We start from the raw sequence: 16,221 nt of genomic DNA, 5'->3' as shown, positions 1-16,221 counted from the left end.
AGAGTCAGTAACAGTAATGTGGCTGACAGCGTCAATGTGCACACATCTGTGTTTATTTCTGTCACAGCTCTCATATACATAATCAGGGTAAACTATCTGCATTTATACACCTACTGGAATAGGCCAAGACTCCTGAACTCTAATCCTAGCTCTGCCAGTGATTCGTTATGCCTCAGTTTCCCTGTCTATAAAATGGGGATAGTAATTTTCACGTACAGTACTACCTACGGGAATTATGATGATTCACATATTTATAGAGTTACGAAGAGAGAAAGCACTCTGGTGAAATCCTCGCCCCTCTGGAGTCATTGAGCATTTTGCCATTGATTTCGGAAGGGCCAGAGTCTCATCCTGGATCCTTTAAAACAACAAAAAAATATTTCTTTAAATCTTCATAAAGATTTTCTTTTTCTATTATGATTTTCTTTTCATAGGAGCATGGCTTCGAGGAAGCCTGTAAGTCCCAACCATTGTGATTATCCTGCTAATGTATACCATGTTCTGCAAGCCATTGTCATTGAGAAGAAGTAATGGGCTTAATCTGCAGCAAGGGAGATTTAGGTTAGATATTAGGGAAAAAATCTAGCTATAAGGGTAGTTAAGCTCTGGAACAGGCTTCCAAGGAAGGCTGTGAAATCCCCGTCACCGGATGATTTGACGAACGCTGTAGACAAACACCTCTCAGTGATGGTCTAGGTTTACTTGGTCCTGCCTCAGTGCAAGGGTATGGACTTGCTGACTTCCTGAGGTCCCGCCCAGCCCTACAGCTCTATGATTCTATGATTGTTTCATTTTAAACAGCTAAAAGCTCACGGACTTACATATCCTTATTGTAGCAGGGGTAGGGAGTGGCCTGGACTTGAACAGCGATTTCCTCTGGACTCTTCCCCGTCTGCAGCTCAATGATTGCTCTCTCGATACTGTCCTGGATATAGATAAAGGCTCGGCTGTAGATCTGGCTCTGCGAGGCTGAATTATGTGGGCCCACGGTCCAGATCCTCTCCCTGATCCTATTTGTTGTTTGGGAAATCCTGCTGCTCATTCGGATGGTATAATTGACCAGTGGAGGAAGGGAGAGACTGCCGGGAGTTGCTCTCCTCTGGCTGCTACTGCTTGATGGTAGCTTGAAAATGACACCTTGAGAAAACAAAGTGAAGTTTATTTTTCAGTCAACAATGGTTGCAGTAGGATAGTGCCACGTATAAGTATCAAATCTGAACTTCTCATTTTTATAACCCTTTTGCATATTAAAACCCAACTGTCTTTTAACTAAAGAGCCTGCTGGCTCAGATGGTTATGCAGTTTGTTGTCACTATCAAGCATGTCAAAGTAGAGTTAGCTGTTGTTGCTCAACAGTTAGCTGACATTTCCAAAACCGACTGGTGATTCTGGGTGCTGAGAACCCACCCTCTGAAAAGCAGGCCCTTTCAAGTTGTCCCTACGTCAGCACTCAGTATTGGAGGTACCCCAAATTACTAGTCACTTTTGGAAAACCTTGGTCTTGATCTAACCCGACTAGAAAAAATATAAATATTCCATATACAGAGTATCAAATCTTATGTATGATAGTGTGGAGGCCAAGAATTAATTAATAAAGGTTAGAATAAAGGTTTGAAGGGATCTTAATGTATGTTAGCAAATTTAGCAGAAGTTAGGATGTGACCCTGCATGCTGTAAGATATCTGGTACAGAGTGAATTGTGTGAAGAGTCATTACGACCTTGTAAACTGCAGTTTTGTTTTTTGTTCTAGTATTGAAGACAAATAAGATAGCGAATAGGCTTATGTATAAACAAATGCAAATGTTTACTTTTATTGTCTCCAGGTTTGCTAGCCACTGTCTGTAACAAAGGTATAAATGATTGCTATGATTGTTTACTAATTGAGAGAGATCCGTCCGGGACAAGGGGCAACCCAGTTCCTATGACACTCTCTCCCTCTTGTGTTCACTAGAGTAATTAATAAAGTATTTGATTTTTGCTGCACCCAAACAAAAAGCGAGAACTTAGTTTTTCTTCGACAATTGATTTACAGGAAATCATTTTTGATAACTACTGATACATCACATTATCAAGGTTAGTAAAGTTTCTGTTGATAAGGGAGATGTTTTTAATGGTGGCTGGGATATTAAAAAAGAACAGTTTATGAAACTTTCGAGAAAGTCCTGTAAAAGCAGCAAAGAATCCTGTGGCACCTTATAGACTAACAGACGTTTTGCAGCATGAGCTTTCGTGGGTGAACACCCACTTCGTTGGTCTTGCATCCGACAAAGTGGGTGTTCACCCACGAAAGCTCATGCTGCAAAACGTCTGTTAGACTATAAGGTGCCACAGGATTCTTTGCTGCTTTTAGAGATCCAGACTAACACGGCTCCCCCTCTGATACAAGAAAGTCCTGATCTCACATTCTCATCAGCAGCGGCTCCAGGCACCGGCGCTCCAAGCAAGTGCCTGGGGCGGCAAGCTGTGGGGGGCACCCTGCCGGTCCACGCGAGGGAAGCAACCAGGCAGCCTTCTGCGGCTTTCCTGCGGGAGGTCCCCGGTCCAGCAGATTCGGTGGCTTGCCTATGGGAGATCCGCCGGTCCCACAGATTCGGCGGCAATTCGGCGGCAGGTACGCCGAAGCCACGGGAATGGCGGCCCTCTTGCAGGCAAGCCACCAAATCCGCAGGACTGGGGACCTCCCGCAGGCAAGCCGCCGAAGGCTGCCTGACTGCCGTGCTTGGGGCAGCAAAAAAGCTAGAGCCGCCCCTGATTCCAATACCTTTAAAAACTAAACCAAGGACACACATAAGATCCTTTCTTTTTCCCTACTTGATATGATAGCCAAAAGTTAATGGGCCAAATTCATCTGACTTTTATGAATGTAGTTCTCATCTGCCAATATACGTCTCCTACAATAATGGGCTATTTGGTTTCATTAAAGCATTTCAAGAACATTATGATCTGCTAAAGAAAGGTGTGGTCTCTTCATATTACTTGCTTTACATATTCCTTTTCCTCTACAGGCCTATCTGGAGGACAGCTCTGTATCCTGGAGATTCACCAAGGGTTCCCAAGGTGCTCAACAGAAGACCATATTGGCACCTTGCCAGGATACCAAGGGCTACCTACACCTAGTCTGCATGAAAAGGAGCAGATTGTAGCACACTCTCGTGTGTAATAAGGAGGCATGGCCATGCAATATGTCATGGCTGACTGGCTGAAGATTGCAGGTTGAGCATTGTTTGCTGGGACCTATTGTCTTCCTAATATAGAACTCTATGTATAGCACTTGACTCATGAACTGCACTTTGGCTACTGCACATGATAGCACAGTAAAAAAGGGTTAAATCATTAATTACATGGACATTTCTGTAACTGAACACGGCACTTACTTCCAAAAAGTTCATTCCTCAAAAAAAGGTCTTTAGCTACCATTTCCAGCTCCTCTCTGGTTTTTGCCACCTGAATGCGATCAAACGACACACAGGAGGATACATTTACTGCCAGGGTAGATAATGTGTTCAGTTGATTGATGATGTCGGCGTTGTTCTGCAGTTCCAACCTTATATCATCTGGGGGAGGGGGAAGAGAATGAAGCAAAAGAACCATCACTTCATTATGCCGTTAATGCTAATAATGATGGAATAAACAATCACACTAAACATTCATCGTAAAATATTATTCTGCATTTATCAGGGCAGTGAATGCATGTGGTTGACCCAATTTTTAGGTTAATCATTCTTAACACGTTCATCAGTTTGTCTTTGGAAGAATGCCAACTATGGAATGTGATGGCCATTTCAAACCAGAGGTTACTGCTAATCTGCTGGTTTTTTAAACTGTGTATGATGTTCTCCATTCCTTCCGCGTCCAGTGATTTTCAGTGTAATCGCCATGTCTGCTGATCTGTTTTAGCTCAGTAGAGAATGCAATCTATTTTATCCAAGCCCGTCAGGTAAGAGGTAGGTCTGCCATGGTGCTGTGTGTATTAGACCTGTTAATGCAGCCAATAAGGGTACTGCCGTCTTCTGGCTGTTGTACATGGTGACTACACAATGCAGTGTAACTAATGTGGGACAGCGGACATGAGGATGATGGTTATGCTGCAGTTAGGACAGATGATTGCACTCAGTAGGTGACTATGTTCACAGATTTCATTCTACACAGCATGCTGATATGGGTTGCAATGAACTAGACTGACTCCTGATCTACATCAGCTTCCACTGGCATAAACAAGGGCTGTGTTGGAGTCATTGTGGATAGTTCTTTGAAAACATCCACTCAATGTGCAGTGGCAGTCAAAAAAACGAACACAATGTTGGGAATCATTAAGAAAGGGATAGGAAATAAGACAGAAAATATCATGTTGCCTCTATATAAATCCATGGTACACCTACATCTTGAATACTGCGTGCAGATGTGGTCGCTCCATCTCAAAAAAGATATATTGGAATTTGAAAAGGTTAAAAAAAGGGCAAGAAAAATGATTAGGGGTATGGAACAGCATCCATATGAGGAGAGATTAGTAAGACTGGGACTTTTCAGCTTGAAAAAAGAGATGACCTGGGTGGGAGGAGAGGGATATGATAGAGATGTATAAAATCATGACCGGTGTGGAGAAAGTAAATAAGAAAGTGTTATTTACTTCTTCTCAGAATACAAGAACTAGAGGTCACCAAATATTAATAAGCAGCGGGTTTAAAACTAACAAAAGGAAGATTTTTTTCATACAACGCATAGTCAAGCTGTGGAACTCCTTGCCAGAGGATGTTGTGAAGGCCAAGACTATAACAGGGTTCAAAAAAGAGCTAGATAAGTTCATGGAGGATAGGTCCATCAATGGCTATTAGCCAGGATGGGCAGGGATGGTGTCTCAAGCCTCTGTTTGCCAGAAGCTGAGAATGGGTGACAAGGGATGGATCACTTGATGATTCCCTGTTCTGTTCATTCCCTCTGGGGCACCTGGCATTGGCCACTGTTGGAAGACAGGATGCTGGGCTAGATGGACCTTTGGTCTGACCCAGTATGGCCATTCTTATGTTCTCTGAGGGAGTAGGGAGGCGGGGAGGACGGGGGACTGAGAGACTTGAAAACTTTAAAGCAAAACTCCAGTTCTGATGTGAGTGAACTATTAAAACCACTTCCCATCAGACTTCCAATTCACTATTTGGATGGATAATTATGTCTGAACAGTGTCCTCTGGTGGCCAGAGGGGATTAATACAATTTGCTGCAGAGATTCTCTTGCAATGTCTATTTGACTAACATTCAGGATCCAAGTCATTTAAACTAGGTCCTTTGATTTTTAAGACTATTTTTCGTAGATTTTGAGGCCAGAAGGGACTATTATTATAATGGAATGTTAAACCCTATTACACTGTTCAGCCATTAGGTGGCACGGTGTTCATTTAAAGCAGCGGTCTCCAACCTTTTTACGCACAAGATCATATTTTGAACTTAAGATCCACCCAGGATCTACCCTGCCCCTTCCCTGAGGCCCTGCCCTTTCCCCAAGGCCTTGCCCCTTCCCACCTCGCTCACTCAATTCCCCCCTCCCTCTGTCGCTCACTCTCCCCCATCCTCACTCACTTTGACCGGGCTGGGGCAGGAGGAGGTGCAGGCTCTGGGCTGGGGCTGAGGGGTTCAGAGGGGGGAGGGGGCTGCAGGCTGAGCCTGGGGCAGAGGTGCAACCTCTGGGAGGGAGTTCGGGTGCAGGGGTCATATGGTCACACTGCACCTAATCTCACAGAATCCACTGGACAGTTCATGAGTTTTACTTTTTATTAGTGTCGTTTGTGGTTTATCGATCCAAAATCCTGCAGGGATTGTCACAAATCAGTGTAACATTCTCAACTGTGGGGTGTGCATTGGCTGAGGCTGATGCAGGGGATTGGGTGGCAGGAGGGGTGAGGGGTGTGGGCTCTGGGGGGGGGAGTTTGGTGCAGAGGGGGCTCCAGCCTGGTGCAGAGTGTTGGGGTGCAGGAGAAGGTGACGGGTGCAGGCTCTGGGAGGGAGTTTGTGTGCAGGAGGGGGCCCTGGGCTGGGGCAGGGGATTGGGTGGCAGGAGGGGGTGAGGGGTGTGGGCTCTGGGAGGGAGTTTGTGTGCAGGAGGGGGCTCTGGGCTGGGGCAGGGGATTGGGTGGCAGGAGGGGGTGAGGGGTGCAGGCTCTGGGAGGGAGTTTGGTGCAGAGGGGTCTCTGGGCTGGGGATTGGGTGGCAGGAGGGGTGAGGGTGCGGGCTCTGGGAGGGAGTTTGGTGCAGAGGGGCTCTGGGCTGGGGCAGGGATTGGGTGGCAGGAGGGGTGAGGGTGCGGGCTCTGGGGGAGTTTGGTGCAGAGGGGGCTCTGGGCTGGGGCAGGGGATTGGGTGGCTGGAGGGGTTGAGGGGTGCAGGCTCTAGGAGGGAGTTTGTGTGCAGGACCGGGCTCTGGGCTAGGGCAGGGGATTGGGTGGCATGAGGGGGTGAGGGGTGTGGGCTCTGGGAGGGAGTTTGGTGCAGAGGGGGCTCTGGGCTGGGGCAGGGGATTGGGTGGCAGGAGGGGTGAGGGTGTGGGCTCTGGGAGGGAGTTTGGTGCAGAGGGTCTCTGGGCTGGGGCAGGGATTGGGTGGCAGGAGGGGGTGAGGGGTGCAGGCTCTAGGAGGGAGTTTGTTTGCAGGAGGGGTCACTGGGCTGGGGCAGGGGATTGGGTGGCAGGAGGGGGTGAGGGGTGCAGGCTCTGGGAGGGAGTTTGGTGCAGAGGGGGCCCTGGGCTGGGGCAGGGGATTGGGTGGCAGGACGGGGTGAGGGGTGTGGGCTCTGGGAGGGAGTTTGGTGCAGAGGGGTCTCTGGGCTGGGGCAGGGGATTGGGTGGCAGGAGGGGGTGAGGGGTGTGGGCTCTGGGAGGGAGTTTGTTTGCAGGAGGGGTCCCTGGGCTGGGGCAGGGATTGGGTGGCATGAGGGGTGAGGGTGTGGGCTCTGGGAGGAGTTTGGTGCAGAGGGGCTCTGGACTGGGGCAGGGATTGGGTGGCAGGAGGGGTGAGGGGTGTGGGCTCTGGGAGGGAGTTTGGTGCAGAGGGTCTCTGGGCTGGGGCTGGGGATTGGGGGCCAGGCGGGGGTTAGGGGTGCGGGCTCTGGGAGGGAGTTTGTTTGCAGGAGGGGTCCCTGGGCTGGGGCAGGGGATTGGGTGGCAGGAGGGGGTGAGGGGTGCGGGCTCTGGGGGGGAGTTTGGTGCAGAGGGGGCCCTGGGCTGGGGCAGGGGATTGGGTGGCAGGAGGGGGTGAGGGGTGTGGGCTCTGGGAGGGAGTTTGGTGCAGAGGGGGCTCTGGGCTGGGGCAGGGGATTGGGTGGCAGGAGGGGGTGAGGGGTGCAGGCTCTGGGAGGGAGTTTGTGTGCAGGAGGGGGCTCTGGGCTGGGGCAGGGATTGGGTGGCAGGAGGGGTGAGGGGTGTAGGCTCTGTGGGGAGTTTGGTGCAGAGGGGCTCTGGGCTGGGGCTGGGGTTTGGGTGGCCGGAGGGGGTGTGGGGTGTGGGCTCTGGGAGGGAGTTTGTGTGCAGGAGGGGGCTCTGGGCTGGGGCAGGGGATTGGGTGGCAGGAGAAGGTGAGGGGTGCAGGCTCTAGGAGGGAGTTTGTGTGCAGGAGGGGGCTCTGGGCTGGGGCAGGGGGTTGGGGTGTGGGAGGGGGTGCAGGGTCCAGGAGGGAGCTCTGGGTTGGGGGTGAGGGTCCAGAAGGGGGTGCGAGGTGTAGGCTCCAGCTGGGAGGTGCTTAGCACAGGTGGCTCCCGGTCAGCGCAGCAGGGCTCATGCAGGCTGCCTGCCTGCTGTGGCTCCACACCGCTCCCGGAAGCGACTGGCTGCTGGCACATCTCTGCATGCGGCCCCTGGAGGAAGGGCGGCAGTGGGTCTCCATGCGCTGCCCACACCGGCAAGCTCCACCCCCGTAGCTCCCATTGGTCGGTTTCCGGCAGTACACGGAGCCGCCTCACCCCAACCTTTCCCCCAGGGGCCACAGAGACAAGTCAGCAGCCAGCCACTTGCGGAAGCAGCATGGGGCCGTGGCAGGCAGGCAGCCTGCCTGAGCCCCTGCACCGCTGGACATTTAGCGGCCTGGAGATCATGATCGAATGGCTGAGGCTCCAGGACTGACCGGTCGATCGCGATCGACAAGTTAGTGACCATTGATTTAAAGGAACCTCAACCAGACCTGGCAGAGCATTAAAGGATCTTCTGATGAACACGTCAGATGTGTATATGCAAGCTCTGGAGCCAGGCCTTATCTGGTACTGGAACATGACCATTATCATCATCTAGTCTGACCCCCTGCGTAGCCCAGGTCATAGACTGTTCTCAGTGGTAGAAGATGACAGAACAAGGAGTAATGGTCTCAAGTTGCAGAGGGGGAGGTTTAGGTTGGATATTAGGAAAAACTTTTTCACTAGTAGGGTGGTGAAGAACTGGAATGGGTTACCTAGGGAGGTAGTGGAATCTCCTTCCTTAGAGGTTTTTAAGGTCAGGATTGACAAAGCCCTGGCTGGGATGATTTAGTTGGGTTTGGTCCTGCTTTGAGCAGGGGGTTGGACTAGATGACCTCCTGAGGTCTCTTCCAACCCTGACATTCTATGATTCTATGCCACATAAGACACATTTATGGAGAGGATGAGTGGCACTGGGCTAAGGTACAAGATTGGGACTGAGGAGACTGCACTTCAAGGCAAAATCTGCCACAGAATTCCTGTGTATGGTGGATCACTTAATCTCTCTATGCCTCAGTTTCCCATCTGTAAAACAAGGATCATAATGCTCCCTTTCTCCCCCCATCTGTGTTATCCATCCATAATGTGGGCACTCAAACCACATTGCTCAGGACATATGTTGATATTTCAAGAGGGTGAAAGAGGAATCTTTCCAGCCCCACAAAGCATGAAGCATTGCAAATATACACTACGGATGAGTTTGATTGGCACTAAAGCATCAGCTACTTTACACCAATGGGCTAAGGCAGTGGAATCATTACACCAATGGGCTAAGGCAGTGCAGCAGGTGTGATGGTCCAAGCGCTGTTATATAAATAGGAGGTGTATGAATAGCGACTTACCCAGTTCATTTATTTGGCTCAGCAGTTCGATAGCATCCAGCCTCACCATGAGTTTGATAAAAACTTGCATGAATGGATTCTGCAGGGTAGTCTATCAAATGAGAGAGGGAGAGCGAAAGTGACATTCATCCCCTTTGGAGCCCCTCCATGTTCCTTACGCCCTTCTTCAGCCTCCTCTCTTCACTTGGTTTCAGTTACGGTGAGAAAACTTTAGCCAATGACGGTGTCTTACAGCCCTCTAAGGGCCTGATCCAATGGAAAACACTCACACTGATGTCACCGGGCATCGGATTGGTTCTGGACAGTACTTAGGCCTGAATCCTTAGTGACACGGAGATGTTAAAGTAAGTAATTTCTACCCACTTTTGGTGTATCTACAGTTTTGGAGCCTGCAGGAGCAAGCTTCCCAGCCCAGATCAGCAGGCTGGGGTTGGAGAGGTTTGCCCCAGCACTCTAAAAATAGCTGCACAGCCAATGCTTTGACGTTGTGGCTTGAGATCTCCAACCCACCCCTCTCCCTAGGCTTCAGAGCCCAAGGTCCAGCCCTGTCTATACAGCTGTTTTTAGAACATTAGCATGAGCCATGCTAGCCTGAGTCTTTCGACCCTCCTGGGAGGCTCGTACTCGCGGGCTCCAAAATGCTGTGTAGACATACCCTGTAGGGGAACCTTACACAGAGCACGGCGCACAGGGGCCTGAGTGTAAATGAGCTTCAGGCCTTCAGGTTTTAGTTTAGCTGAATCTCTAATAGCTCATTCCACAAATGAGTCCGCTCAGAGGAGAACGTTTCACCTCTGACTCTCACACGCGCCATCCTGGATTTTCCCTTTACACTGTGGTGAATTTCTCCCACCGGGACCAGTTAATAATTACTCTGTGTTCCCAAGGTATCATTTCTATAGCAGGCTGTGTTCTGTTTCTTAACCAAAAAGAAGCCAATCGGTGCTGCTAAGGCCTCAAAGGAACTTGAGCATGGAAAGTGAGTAGAAAGAGGAGGCACGTTACAGCTTTCCAGGTTTGAGCAGTGACTTTTCCCTCATGGAGAGAGTCTGAAGTTTTACCTTGATATTTAAATATTTTCCTCGTTGAGCTACAAAGGCAGAATGGCATCTGTTCATCCTCTAGGCTCTCAGTCACTTTTCTAATGAGGAGAACTAGGTATTATCCCAGCTTTTCTGCTTCCTGAGGAGAACCACTTCTTTGGTATCTCAGGCTGCCATGGGCCTTGTAATGAGTCACCCAGCTTTGATTGCTATGTCAAGCAGAAGGCAATTGCATTTACAAACCTCAGAGAATTCTCCCCTTTGTATAGCCAACAATCTCTCCTCAGTGTTGGAAGTTTTAGAGGACGTACTGTAAGCATTTCAGAAGGCGGGGTTAGCTCTGAAAAGGTGCCCCTTTAAAATCTCTTGGTGCTTGTATTGTTGGTGGACATTAATGGAGCTATAGCAATTTATATCAGCTACAATCTGCCCCCAGGCTTTTGTTTACTTGAGCGACAAAGGGACCCTGTTAGCTGTGAGATAATACCTTGACAACTGGAATTGTTTGGTTTAACGTAGTCAGTGAATTCATGATCAATGGTGACTTGTCCAGCCATTCCTGGGACTTCTGCATTAGATCAGCCATTTGCTTCAGGGTTGCATTAGACTTAAAAAAACAAATAAAACAAACACACAAAATAAATCCATTTGACCTGTTTACAAAATGCTAAATTAATATTTCCATGATGCTTGACCGCGACATTGAACACGTTTTTCCTTCTTTAGGCCCCGATTCAGCAATCCGTCCCTATTCTGCTGACTGCTTAAGCACATGCTTAACTTTAACATGTCTTTAACTTCAACACATGCCTCCGTCACATGTAGGTGCTTAACGTTTAGCCTATGTTTCAGTGCTTTCCTAAACAGGGCTGGACTTCAGCACCTGCTTAAATGCTTTGCTGGGTTGGGGCCTTAAGTATTATGACTGAGGTCTGGTCTAAACTACAGACCTATATCAGTATAACTATGTCACTCAGAGGTCTGAAAAGTCCCCACTCCTGAACGACGTCGTTTATACCAACCTAACCCCCTGCATAGACAGTGCTTTGTTGGCGGGAGAAGCTTAAAGCGTTTTAAGCGTAGACTTGCTCTATGACTAAGAATAAAAGTCCAGTTCTATTAATGAAGAATCAACCATTTTCCTCCCCGAAAACTCCTTCAGAAGCTACTAAAGACTATTGACCTCAGCTCCTTACCTAGTTAGCACAGAGCAGTAATGTGGTGCAGTCACAAAACTCTCTCTGTTTTCTTGTTGGGTTATACAGCGCTTCGCTGTGATGAAGGACCTAAGTCAGTCCTGATGAAGGGAGAGCAACTGCCATTGACATTAATGGAAGATATTCCTTTGCTTATGCCAAGAGTGATTTGAGTCTAAGGCCTTTTGCAGAGAAATCCTTCCAAACCCTGTAATGCCCCATACATTTCCAGTGCTGCTTGGATGTTTCATGCAAACGAAACTATTTGCCTGCCACATTCACAAAGTGGTAGATTTCAAATTGTCACTGCCTCTTTAACAATCTTCTTTTTCAATGGACTGGTAAACCATAGGAATCGCCAGACTGTATGAGACCTCGGGTCCACCCAGTCCCACATTCTGTCTCTGACTGTGGCCACCATCAACTGCTTCAGATTAAGGGGCAAGAAACCCCATGAAGTAGATAGTTATGGGATAACCTGAGCACAGGGAAATATTTTTCCTACCCCCATTCATTAGAGGTTGGTTTATAACTTGAAGAGTGAATGTCTACATCACTTCCAAAACTCTTAGGGTTAAAGCCTGGCCCCATGGAAGTCAATGGAAGCTATGTCATTGATTTCAATAGACACAGGGTTTCACCGTTGTTTTTTTTACATTCTTTCTATTATAATTCTGGATATTCTTGCTATCTGTCTAAATGTCCAGTCTCTTTTGTAATCTTGCTAAGCTCTTGGCCTCAGTGACAGCTTGTCTCGAAGAGCCCCAGAGGCTGTGCATTGCGTGAAGTCATGCTTCTCTTTCCTCAGTTTAAATTTGCTGCCTTTCACTTTCATTTGTATTTTCGTTTCTTGGAGATCGGGATTCTCTCTGCAGTACCTTCCCACAAACAGAAATACAAAGCTACGGTGCACTGGAAACAAGTTCCAAAGGATTTGCAAGCTTATCTAACCTCATTATTTTTAGAGATGACCCAATCAGCGATGGGTCCATAACAAACCCCCAGCTCTGAATACTCGCAAAATTATGATCCAGCTGCCGTGATTTCAGTTGGTCCCAACCAACACCCCACAGTCGGTACCTCACTCCCATTTTGAATTTAAATGCATTAAACAATTCTTTGCTGATGACTGATCTTCATTCTTCTTTTGTCTCAGAGCGTCTTAGAAGCCTTAGATTACTCCCAGTTTGAGACCACATCAGCTATGTTCTATAGTAATGCTTCAAGGTTCAGTTTTTCCCCAAGGGGTTATCAACCAAGTCTAACACTTCCTGTGCAGGCAGAAAGCAGAATTCTGCTGCTTCTCCAAAAAACCGCCTGCACTGGAGACCCAACAAGAAGCCCCGTCATTGGGATTTGCTTGACCAGAGCTCCTCTTAGTATTTACAACATCATACCTTTTCCATGATTGCTCGAGTTTCTGGGGTGTCTGGTGTATACAGAATCTTCCCAAACAGCATAGGCTTGAGGAAAGACCATATTAAAGCTCCAGTAGAGGTACTAACCAAATCCAGATAAAATGATAAGCAGAATGGCGCTGCAAGGCAAAAAAACCAACAAATAGCACAAATAAAGTAGACGCACAACAGTTCCCACGAGTATTTTTGTTGCTGTGTCCGATTAATGTCTGCATAACCCTCTCTGCGCTGACTGATGTAATACCTCTTGACAGAACTAATCCACCCCAAGCTCTCCTGTTGCTGAAATCAAGACAGCAAGATTCTCATTGTTCTAGCAGAGCTTTTTCTGCTTTAAGGTTAAATGGAGTTTTGTGAACTAGGAGGAGCTAATAATGTCAGTGCAGCTGGAAAACCGACACATCAGGATAAAAGCACTGACCTGTCAAGTCCTAAAACCAGACCACCACGGGAATTGGGAGATGAGGAAGCATTAAGCTGCTGCCCTACTCCTCTCAGAAGCCTGAGTTTTCCTTTTTAAGCTTTACGAAAATAAGTCACCCATAAGCATAATGAGCCAGATCCTCAGCGGGTGTAAATCAGCACAGTTCCACTGAACAGAGTTATGCAGATTTGCACCACTTGAGGGTTTGGTCCAGAACAGCTTGAGTGCTAGATCTAATCAGAAACGCTTGGGTCAGCTCCAAAATGTTTCTGTCGCCAGTGTTCAAAACAAATGCACGACTCTTTTTTGTTACATAAAATGGAAGAGACAGATGCCTAGGGGAGAAAGACCTATGTCGAGAAAAGGGACTTCATGAGTTCCCATAGAGCTGTGGAAGGCAGCTGTGTCCCCCAGCCACATCGACTCCCACCTCGCCTCTGGAGCCCGATTCCCACAGATGGGCTACTGCAGGTTTGGGGGAAGAGAGGGACAATGCCGTAAAGGCTGCATTCCCCACTTCTCCACCAGGATCTGCCAGCTCCAAGTCGTCTCCACTTGTGGAAGCGGCACGGATACCCTGACCCAAGCTGTCATATAACACAGCATCTTGCACAAAATAACACATCACCTTCCACATAAACTGCTACATCCGGAAACATTAAAGTTCCATCATCAATCAATCTGTGGTCCTCAAAGAGCTGATACAATAACCAGCTGGTGGAAGTTGGCATAGTGCCGTTGATTTCAATGCAGCTTTGCCAGTTTAAACCAGCTGAGTGTTTGGTCTGATGCGTTTGTGTGCTGCTAAACCTGCAAGGGACCAGAGCTGTTCAAAACTTTTTTTTAAAAAATGTCAAGATTTTTTTCCGATTGTTTCTCAAGGTTAGAAATGAACCCATGGAAAGAACATTTGCTTGACCAAAACCCAGAGTTTTCAATGACCAAAAAATTGTCACCCCAGTTAGATAATGGCATCAGAAAGATGCAAGGTAAAAAAGTAATGAACAATTTTAAAAATGTCAACACAGTTTTTTACAACATTTTCATTGAAAATAAAAGCAATTGTTCAAATGGAAAGTTTTGTCTGAAAAATTTCAACTGGCTCGGGGCGAGGGGGAAGATTCTCATGAATCAGGGAAGCTCCATTGAAGTTAACTGAGTTACACCAGTTTATAATTAGGGCAAAAGAGAACAGAATCTAGCCCACACAATTTTTTAACCTTCTATTTAAGTCTAACTACATTCTCTGAGAAAGCGAATAATTTCAGTGTTTTCTCTTGTGGCGCGTCTTTTGCAGCAAACTCACTGGGATCCTGGGGAATGCCATATTTCCTCATCATTTTCTGTACATTTTCATCCTGGGTAGAAGAACTAGGTCTTTTTGGAGCTCCAAAATCAGGCAGCAAAGATTCAAAAAACAAGGGTGTGATTTCCTCATTGCAGAGAGCTTTCGAAATGGACTTAAATGATCCATGAGTTACTGTTATGTTAGTTGTTTTCAACAATGCCTATGGGACAAAAAACAAAAGCAAACAAAAACACCTGCATGTTTAAAGCACCTTATTTCAGTGGGAGAAGTAAACCGCATTTATGCAGGCTTTTGGAGAAGAGTTTATCTGTGTACAAAACAAGGGACTTTCCTTGGAAAACCTGAAAATATCTGGCTTGGTCCTTTGCATGCTTATTTATAAATACGAATGAAAAGCATCAGTATCAAAGGATAATTTGTGCTGATATGTGTTAGCAGTTGGCAAATTTATATAAAGGTGTTGAGAATCCAATCATGAGACATGCTGGATGTCTCCTGTAAGGTGAAGAACATCAGCTCTCATTGATTTCAAGGTGATATATTCCCTGGAGTATGTAGAGCAAGATTTACTCCCATAATGCGAAAGAATCGTAATGACAGGACAAAGGATGAGCTGCAGAAGGATGGTACCCGGCCCTAGGGATAGCGTAAGGCACCATGACCAGCCAGTTGGCTGATAAGTGTAATCACCATGGTAAGTGTGATGATCGCCTGAGCCAAAGCTCACTGAAGTTGATGGGAGACTTTCTATTGACGTCTGCTGGCTTTGGATCAGGCCGATGGGCAGCCGGTGAACCCCCGCTTTGGGGAGGCTAGCCCGCCAGCCCTGCCTCTTCTGCCCAAGGCCCTGCCCCCCCCCCCACGCCAGTGCCCCAACCCCCAATAAAAGGAGAAGGCCTGAGGGCCCCCTGCGACCAGAGGAGCTCCTGCTCGCCCACCCCAGCCACATCGGGCCGAGCTGCCGCCCATCCTGAGGAGGAGGGACGCGGCGAGCAGCGGGGATCTGGGGTGTGGAATGGAGGAAGCAGTGGGGGTCTCAGGGAAGGGGCCCAGATCAGGCCCTTGCTGTGTCACTCTCATGCATAGGTGCTGGAACTAGGGGGGCTGCCGCACCCCCTGGCTTGAAGTGGTTTCTATCATAGTCAGGGTTTACGGTTTGGTTCAAGGGCTCTCAGCACCCCCACCTCATACGAATTGTTCCAGCGCCCCTGCTCTCATGCTGTTTTTACTATCCTCTTGCAGGGTCTTTTCAATGTGCCTGTAGGTCTCCTTTAATCTCCTGCCTAGTTACCCTACTTCAACACAGCTGTAAGTCTTCTGTGTTTTCATTCCTCTCCTCGCCCCGACCGACCATGTGACTGTCCCTCTGCTACCTACGTCATTCCAAACAAGAACCTTCTCAGTATCCCGACAGAGACTTGCTGACTACTGGCTACTTCCCTTCATGCACTTAGAGATTCTACGGACAACACTGTGTAACTACTCCAAAGGCATTTTAGCTCAGGACCATTCCCACACTAATACACACCTTGGAGAGGGGCACATTTCTAGACTGCCGTAGCTTTTTGAATGAATTAATTGCTTCTAGCAGTGGATGCATGCCAGACGCCACCTGGTTCCTGAAATGTTCCATCTCTTTGAGGAGGCCTAACATCTTGTCCATTGATTTCTGCAGTTCTTTGGGGAAAAACATCTAGAAGAGAGAGGAAGGAAGAAAATAACTGTCAGCATCTACAGACACACATATCTGGTACTAATTCTTTGGGGTCAGCGGTGGGATTT

General features: G+C 47.8%; 1 protein-coding gene across 2 annotated transcripts in view; it reads right to left on the bottom strand.

Moving 5' to 3' along the window:
• Positions 1–16,221, bottom strand: part of ABCA12 (ATP binding cassette subfamily A member 12) — a 134,790-nt gene that overhangs the window by 65,905 nt on the left and 52,664 nt on the right. For both annotated transcript variants that reach the window (XM_039495525.1, XM_039495526.1), the window contains 7 exons: positions 15,968–16,132; positions 14,437–14,638; positions 12,686–12,825; positions 10,580–10,699; positions 9,050–9,140; positions 3,376–3,555; positions 822–1,137 (listed from right to left, as the gene is read on the bottom strand). In XM_039495525.1, coding sequence (XP_039351459.1) covers positions 822–1,137; positions 3,376–3,555; positions 9,050–9,140; positions 10,580–10,699; positions 12,686–12,825; positions 14,437–14,638; positions 15,968–16,132 — 1,214 coding nt within the window. The remainder of the gene's footprint in view (positions 1–821; positions 1,138–3,375; positions 3,556–9,049; positions 9,141–10,579; positions 10,700–12,685; positions 12,826–14,436; positions 14,639–15,967; positions 16,133–16,221) is intronic.

Source organism: Mauremys reevesii, linkage group 11 (genome assembly GCF_016161935.1).
Source record: "Mauremys reevesii isolate NIE-2019 linkage group 11, ASM1616193v1, whole genome shotgun sequence".
NCBI lineage: Eukaryota > Metazoa > Chordata > Testudines > Geoemydidae > Mauremys > Mauremys reevesii.
The sequence above is the reverse complement of the archived record's forward strand: the minus strand, read 5'-3'. Positions and strand labels throughout refer to the sequence as shown.